The sequence below is a fragment of the Rosa chinensis genome, chromosome 7 (assembly GCF_002994745.2).
Source record: "Rosa chinensis cultivar Old Blush chromosome 7, RchiOBHm-V2, whole genome shotgun sequence".
NCBI lineage: Eukaryota > Viridiplantae > Streptophyta > Magnoliopsida > Rosales > Rosaceae > Rosa > Rosa chinensis.
In genome coordinates, this window is record NC_037094.1 from 57673160 (window position 1) to 57681780 (window position 8621).

Genomic DNA, 8621 nt, shown 5'->3' on the forward strand with positions numbered 1-8621 from the left:
GTGTGCTTTTGAATTCCAATGTGATTGTTTAGGAGGTTGCTTCATTTATAGTGAAAGTTCTCATGCCAAACTATAGACCAGGGAGCATACCACAACAGCTATCCATCTTTGCTTCAATTGCGTGAGTACTCACACCTTTGCTGTTTTCCTGGAAATGGACGGCTTTGGTGGGAAAATTGAAGACATGCTTTAGAAGAGGAAGAGGTTCCTTGGGATTGTTTTAGTGTTCATGGTCAAATTGTGTGAAAAACCAATCTGGTAGCCACAAGTAGAGTCAATCCCAACTAGATTCAAAGTGGTGGTGGTAACTGCTTCTAATTGTAACACTATTGGTCACTCATACAGATTAGTTTCTCATAATTGATTAGGGGACTTTATAACTTTTTATATCAGTATGCAATAGCTAAATTCTACTCTTGAACACTCCTTGCAAACCTGCTGGATAGGAAACAAGTGTCTTTGACAAGTGGCGTCGAGTACCCATGATGATTTTTTTGACCAAAAATTAAAAATATTGAGGTAAACGAGAGAATTAGACTAAACTACGAGGACGTAACAAAGATGTAAATTGACCATTTTGCCTAGGTGTTATAAATAAACCCAACTTTTTTGTTGTCACATTTTCACATCCATCAACCACGGCCAAACTTAAGCATGGAATTACTGATAGAGGTAAATTACAAGTTTTGAGAATTTTCATTTTGTGTTGTTGTGATGAATTTATGCTATTCATATTCTTGTTATATGTATCACTACTAGCAAAACTAGCAACCCAAACTGATTTTAATCATACAGACTTCCAATGGGATCACTTCGAGTCATTAAATCCTTTATTTTATCTACTCTGGGTATTTATCCCAATGCCCATCATGTGTTTGACAAAATGCCTTACTATAGGTAAGTTTGCAAATGTATTTAACCATGTCCATTTGATTTCCTGCCATCCAAACGGGGCCTAGGGGTATTGACCCTAATGCCCACATTGTTTTTGTTGTAATGTCCTAAACCCTATAAATTTTTTCTTAATTACACATCTGAAGTAATATCAGTTCTGTGATAGCTACATAGTTCATGTCTTTGTGGGTTGTTCAAGTCTAATGTTCGGCTATCTGAACTATATGCAGTTTGGAATTGGGATGATGATAACACCTGACAAACAATTTTCATTGGTGGCCTTTGTGATCATGCAATAGCTAGCCTGGATCGTGTGGCCCGAAAGATGTCACTCTCACTAGAGTTGCTCAGAAAGTCAGCAGGCACAATGTGTGTGGCAAAGCAGAGGCTATGACATCTCTGCTTACTTAGGTACGTAGGATCAGCCATTCAGTTTGTTGACATGTTCTATATCAAATACTCTTTGGGTTGTTTGATTCCTGGTTTCTGTTTGATTCATCAGTCTTCCATACTTGTTTTCGGCCTTGGTGTGCATCAGATATATATTAGGAAAATGAAATTGTCATATAAAGGTTTCGATATTGCATATTTAGGTATAGGAATGTGAAATAGTACTTATAACAAGCAATATACATATATTAGTTTCTCTGTGAAAGAACTACTTGGTAGTTTTCAATCTTTTACTCCTTTACCACATATTGGTGCAGAGCTCCATGGATAACAAGCATTAAACCACAAAACATGTCTCCAGCATGACAAAAGACGTTGCAAGTTTTGCTGTAACCTCTCTTCTTTTTTATGAAGTTTGCTCCCTTCATCAAAAGCATGTTTTGATAGGGAGCATATGGTTGCAATTCTATATTATAAATTCACTATCAATGTGACTCACTATTACTCCTGATATGGACACATCACACATGTGGTTCATTATCACATCAGAGATTTGAACTTGGTCTGTGAATAGTATTTTTTTCAATTTGTAATGCATATGTCACTAGTGAGCACCCCTATTTTTCTCTGAACATTGGTTACAACAAGAACTAGAGTTAAGAAAGAAAACATCAGATTTTAGAGCTGTAGAGAAGCCTCCTACGTGGACAACCCCTGACCCTGATTTGGTGGGAAGGAGTAGGCTATTCAGATAGCCTAGGGTTATATACAGAACTTTATATCATCTTATGCACCAACTGTCTCATGGTTAGCTAAAATAACCACAACTTATGATGGCATCGAATCGGAAATTCATTTGCTGCCACAACTAGAAATACATTTGCCACGTTTTAGTCGACAAAGCTCACTTCTTAAGTACATGAACCATCTTTTACAAGGGCCTCACATTCATTAAACCCTCAGTATCCTCTTCAAATTTCATTTTCTCTCTTGCAGTGCACAAATAGATATTTTTTTTTGTTTTCATTGGGCTTAATACCAGCAGCATCCTTTGGATAATTCTGCATAAATTCTGCACTGGTAGAAGTGAAAGCTAGGAATCTCAATTCCACATTGAGCAAAGGCACCTCCTTGTCCTACGGATCTGTTGAGATTTCGATAGCTGCATGTCATAAGTTTTGTTCAGTTTTGTCTAGGGCAGTATGTGGTTTCATACATGATTTTTTATTTCTTTTTATCTGAACCAAGAATATTTACATAAGAATTGGTGATTCACCGTCTATATGAAACTTATATTTAGGTTCATTCTCTACACGATGCTTTACCTTAAGGTTACCTACAACTTCAAAGACAAGGCGGTCTTCATCAAACTTATTTGTAAGGTTAAAGAACCAGTCAATGTTCATGAAAGATCATTTAGCTCCAACAAACTAAGCTAGATCATTTGTTGCACCTTGTGGAGTTGTTCTCATAACTTGCGATTTTGGGAAAATAATGGTTCTCTTCTCTTCTACTGTTGACTCACTTGATGCACATCAAACATAGGCAAACTGAATGCAGGGTTGTAGACTCCGTGTTTTGGTTCAGAAAAGCCAACATACAATTAATACCCATCTTCGAAAATAAAATTTACTATGTTAGAGTAACCTCTTTTAAAGGCTCAGAAGTTGTTTATCAGTCTCATCCCACCAATAACCCAGCTTTTAGCACTTTGAAAAGTTCCAGAGTGAAAAAAAGAAAAAAAAGAAAATGAGACTTTGAGAAAGGACAAGTTTGAACCATGTGCAGTATGTATGGTGAAGAAATTGGCGTGGCCCAACAGAGAGCCATGCATAGCTGCCATGCTTCGTACCCCCACAACATTAACTTGAATCAATCCCCACTTGCCGTGGATAAATAGTCCTTGTTACATGTTTAAGTCAACTGTCTGGCTATCTTAACTATATGCAGTTTGGAATAGGGATGATAACAGCTGAAAAATCATATGCATTGTTGGCCTTTGTGAGCATGCAGTGGCTAGGCTTTGAATGGTTAACAGTCATCCTCAACATGAGTTGTAGGCGGTGGAAGCTATGTGTCCGACACAATTCCTTAGTTACCTTCATAGTGTATACCTAAGCTCTATCTGGATACAGAGGAGTAGATAGATATCACAGTCACTAGACATGCTCAGAAATTCAGCAGGCTCACTGTGTCTGGTAGAGCAGAGGCTACGTAGGATCGACCACTTAGTTTGTTGACATGTTCTTTACCAAATTCTTTTTTGGTTGTTTGATTCTGTTAAAATTTTTCATGCAATTTGGCTGATAAAACTTGTTTTTTCCCTTGGAGTGTATTACATACATCACAGAGGAAACTGGAACTTGTCATGCTCGGTCTTGATTCTGTTCAAACTTAGAAACCCCAAACTGGGAGAACATAAATATGAACATTTAAGTGATTTTAGAAATATCTACGTGTTCAACAGTAAATTAAATTTCATATATCACTTACAAAGGAGAAATTCTGTCATATAGTAGCCATGCTATGAATAAAACTGAACACACAGCACCCTGAGCATACAAGTAGTGGCCATGAAATTGTAACATCTAAGAAAAGTTTGAAGAACTCTTATTCTGACATAGAGTGATATATAGGAAAGAAGCACATTCTCAAGTAGCCAAAGCATCGAGGGTAAGCAAATCACCCCATGTTATGATATGCAATGGCTTTGATAATTCCAGCCTTTGAGTTGAGAGGTTTTGAGATACTTGTTTCATTGTCGGGCGAGATTGTGGATGTGCATTCAGACATGCACACGCAATCTTCACAACAGAGACCACTTCCTTTGGTACTTCATCAGTAGGAGAGGAAATGCGTTGGTCCAGAATATCCACAATTGGCATTTGATGGGCAGGTAGTGGTGTAGAGGAGGATGATAGCCCTGATGATAAAGATGAGACAAGATCTCCTGGATGCCTTCCCATAATGATTTCCAGTGCTAGTACTCCAAAGCTATACACATCACATTTCTCATTCACTTCCATTGTATAAGCCAGCTCTGCACAGAGAAACCATATAACTGGCATTAGTCGTATGTAGATAAATATTCAATGAAAAAGTACGTTTCAAGAGCAGTATATCTTGCATATAACTGTATATCAAAAACCATAACTGAACAATTCCTTTACATCATTTACACTACGGATTATGGAACGATTAAAAACTGTAACAAGTTATTTTTTCTCTTTTATAAATATATATATATATATATATATATTTTTTAAAAGAAATTAGTTTAGGACAAGAAAACTCTGCGGTAACACTTTTGCTCGAGCATGAACTTCTTTCTTGTACTGTGTTTTCATGTAGTTATTTTAATACTCATTACAAAAACCTTTCTACTAGTTTTGCAAATACATTAACCTCCTTTTGCATATCTTATATCACAAAGAAGTTTAAATTAAGAACACAACAGTCAATTTTATAATAAATTGATTGGAAAGTGTGGTTAACCACGCATGAAAATGAATCAAGTATGGCCTAAAATCTAGAACTGTTAAATACAGAGAACAGGGAACAACAATATTACCTGGTGCTACATACCCATATGTGCCTGCAAGGGCAGTCCAATTGGCTGAGTCTGGGTTTAAAAACTTTGCAGTGCCAAAGTCTGAGACACAGGCCTCATATTCAGAATCCAGCAAAATGTTCTTGCTTGATATGTCTCGATGCACAATTGGTGGCACGCAGTCGTGGTGCATGTAACTCAAGGCATGAGCTACACCCTTCACAATAACCACCCTTCTACTCCAACCTAATTCTTTAGCTTCATGATCATTGCTTAACAATGATTCCATGCTACCCTTTTCTAGGTACTCATACACCAGAAATGAGTGTCGTGTATGTGAACAGAAACCATGAAGCTTCACGATGTTTCGGTGTCGTATCTGTGTTAGTGCCCTTACTTCATTCAAGAATTCCTTTTGAAGATTCTGCTCATCGTTGCATAGCTGGTGGAGTTTCTTTACAGCAACCCTGTTGGCAGATGGCAATTTTGCTACATAGACGCTCCCATGTCCTCCCTTCCCAATGCAATATTTGGAATCAAAATCTTCTGTGGCTTTTATGATTTCCTCATACATCACTTTTCCATCAAAATTTAGTATTGACGAAATAAAAATTCCTTCATGACGGGGCTTGGTGTCTTGGCTTACAGTCTCCTCTTTCTTTTTTCTTTCTCTCGCAAAGACACATAGAAAGAAGGCAGCCAGAAGTGCAAGTGCTCCCAGCAGAGGGAACAGAATGAAAAATATGAGCTTGTGGTCCTTTTTGGAGTTCTGTTTGCAAGGCGGCAGAGCTCCAACATTGCCACACAATCCTTTGTTCCCTTGAAGTGCTTCTGGGCTAGCCTTTTGAAATGCAGAGCAGTTGGGAAGGGGCCCTTCCAAGTCATTGTTGGATAGGTCAATGGAAGTCAACCAACTCATCCTTTCAAAACTTGTGGGAATGGAACCAGAAAGATTGTTGTGGGAAAGGTTTAGCTTCTCTAAACTCCCCATACTGCTCAACTCTGATGGTATCTTACCTTCAAGCAAGTTGTGACTTAAATCTAGTTCGGACAGGTGATCTAACTTCCCCAACTGAAATGGAATTCCTTGTCCGAACTTGTTGTTGCTCAAATTCAAGTGGGTTAATTGGAGAAAGGCCCCTAGAATGCTTGGAATTGATCCATTGAATTTGTTTGTGGACAGATCAAGATATTCAAGATTAGTCAATGATCCAAATTCTGAAGGGATACCACCGAAAAGCTGATTTCCATCCAACCTCAGCTCAAGCAAAGAAGTCAATCTCCCAAGTTCCTTGGGAATCATCCCAACTAAACTGTTTGAAGAAAGATCGAGTTCATGAATTTCAGCAGCTTTGCCAATTTCAGGTGGTATACTACCAGTTACCTTGTTTCCCGCAATTTTCAGGGTTGTCAGTTGCGGGCACTGTCCCCATTTGCTTGTGATTTCACCATACAAGTCATTGTGGCTGAGATCAATATATTGAAGATTTGGATAGACACCAAAGTCTTCAGAAATGTTGCCTGTCAATTTGTTCCCCTGAAGACTCACTCTGAATAAACTTGTGCAGGTTTTCAAGCTTCTGGGGATTGGACCAACCAAATTGTTGCTGTTTACTGAAAAGTTTGTGAGTGATCCACCATAGCAAATATTTTGGGGCAAAGAACCAGAAAGTTGGTTAGTATCCAAATGCAGTTTAAGCAACTTCTTGAGGTTCTCTATCTCTTTGGGGATGGAGCCGGAAAGTCTGTTATCACGAAGGAATAAGATTTCCAAGTTACTCAAGTCACCAAATGAAGTTGGAATTGAACCACTAAGTTGATTCTGGCTCATATCCATCTCCACAAGGGACTTCAACTTCCCTATCTCTCTAGGAATAGTGCCAGAAAGTTCATTCTCATTAAGATAAAGATGGGTAAGGTTACTCGGATCACCAAGAGAAGCTGGAATTGAACCACTGAGTTGATTCACACTCAAATAAAGAAACACCAGGGACTTCAAGTTCCCCAACTCCTTAGGAATTGCGCCAGAAAGTTTGTTAGCAGCGAGATAGAGATGAGTAAGGTTTCTCAAATCATCCATAGATGACGGGATTGAACCAGTAAGTGTATTATTGGTCAAAACTATGATCTTAAGAGATTTCAAGTTTCCTATCTCCTTTGGTATAGTGCCCGAAAGATTATTGGAAACAAGATTGAGACTGACAAGGTTACTTAAATCAAACAGAGGAAGTGGGATTGAACCATTGAGTTGATTCTCTCCCAAATTTAAATCCACTACAGATTTCAAGTTTCCCATCTCTTTGGGAATTATACCAGAAAGATTATTGGTAGCTAGAGAGAACTCGGTCATGTTACTGAGATTTCCTAGAGACATGGGGATTGAACCATTAAGTTGATTCTCACAGAAACTTAGAATCTCCATAGATTTCAAGTTCCCTATCTCTTTTGGAATAGTGCCAGAAAGCTTATTCTGAAAAAGGTTCAACGTCTTTAGCTTTTTCAAGTTACCTAAATTTGGAGGGATGGACCCGGTAAAAGAGTTGTTCTGCATATGCAGTCTAACCAAGTTAGAGAGCTTTCCCATTTCTGGTGGAATGGAATCAGAAAGATGATTGCCAGGGAGATACAAAGAAGTCAGGCTGCTCAAATTACCCATAGAAACAGGAACTGGACCTTCTAACCGGTTTTCAATTAGATACAGGAACTCAAGACTTGTTAGGAGACCGATTTCTGGTGGGATTTTCCCGGACAACTGATTATAAGACAGGTCAAGATAGAATAGTTTGGAGAGGTAGAAGATTTGAGGCGGGATGGCACCAAAGAGGTCATTGAGCATCAGATTGATATAAGCAAGATTCGGGAAGGACAAGAATGAAAGTTCATGCAGCGTACCTTGTAAACCAGAATAGAAAAGGGTTATGTTGTTGACACTTCCTGCAGCATTGCATGAAATACCAGTCCAAGCGCATGGGCTTGCATTTGAAGAATTGGTGGCATTGCTGGGATTGTAAGTCCACGAGGTCAGAGCATTGTGGGTGAGATTTCCAAAGCTGGCTTTCCATTTGAGAAGAGCTTCTACTTCAGTAGTAGACGATGCAGAAGCGAAAGCAAGGTTTGGTGATCGAATCAGCTGAAAACAGAAGATAAGACAAACTACAGAGCATACTTCATACATTGCTGAAGATGTCATGGTTTTGGCTTTGGTTTTGATCTGTGTATACTCCATAACATTACTATTGCTACTGAGGGCATTTACTTATAGTACCCCTGCAGACTCTTTCCACTCAAAGTTTTCAGCTTGCAGACGTGAAAAGTCTTTCTTAGAATTTTCTCTCTCCTTGGGATAAAGACACAGAATTTTCAAAGTATTCTCGTCCGTATCTCTGAATTCAACTTGGTAGCTAGGCTGAATGAATGGTGATCAATCAGCAAAGAAAAGGTATATATTGGATGGCCGACAGCTTCAGATGCATGGATACAGGGGAAATATTTACTCCAAGATACTTGTGACTACTCATTGTTTCATCATATAAATTTGACTTGGACTAGAAGGTATTAAGAATGGAGAGGCATCCGGTTGCCGCTGTGCTGGGGAATTAAGAATTGACAGCCAAAGTATAAATTTGATTTAGACTAGAAGGTATTAAGAATGGAGAGGCATCCGGTTGCCGCTGTGCTGGGGAATTAAGAATTGACAGCCAAAGTATAAATTTGATTTAGACTAGAAGGTATTAAGAATGGAGAGGCATCCGGTTGCCGCTGTGCTGGGGATTTAAGAATTGACAGC

The 8621-nt window shown here is 38.7% G+C and overlaps 1 protein-coding gene across 1 annotated transcript; it reads right to left on the reverse strand.

Annotated features, from left to right (window-relative positions):
• Positions 1-3701: 3701 nt before the first annotated feature.
• On the reverse strand, positions 3702-8252 carry LOC112175628 (probable leucine-rich repeat receptor-like protein kinase At1g35710). Its single transcript, XM_024313336.2, has 2 exons — positions 4856-8252; positions 3702-4324 (listed from the first exon to the last, which is right to left on the reverse strand). The coding sequence occupies exons 1-2, from the start codon at positions 8058-8060 to the stop codon at positions 3936-3938; spliced, it is 3594 nt and encodes a 1197-aa protein (XP_024169104.1). The 5' UTR covers positions 8061-8252; the 3' UTR covers positions 3702-3935.
• Positions 8253-8621: the final 369 nt, after the last annotated feature.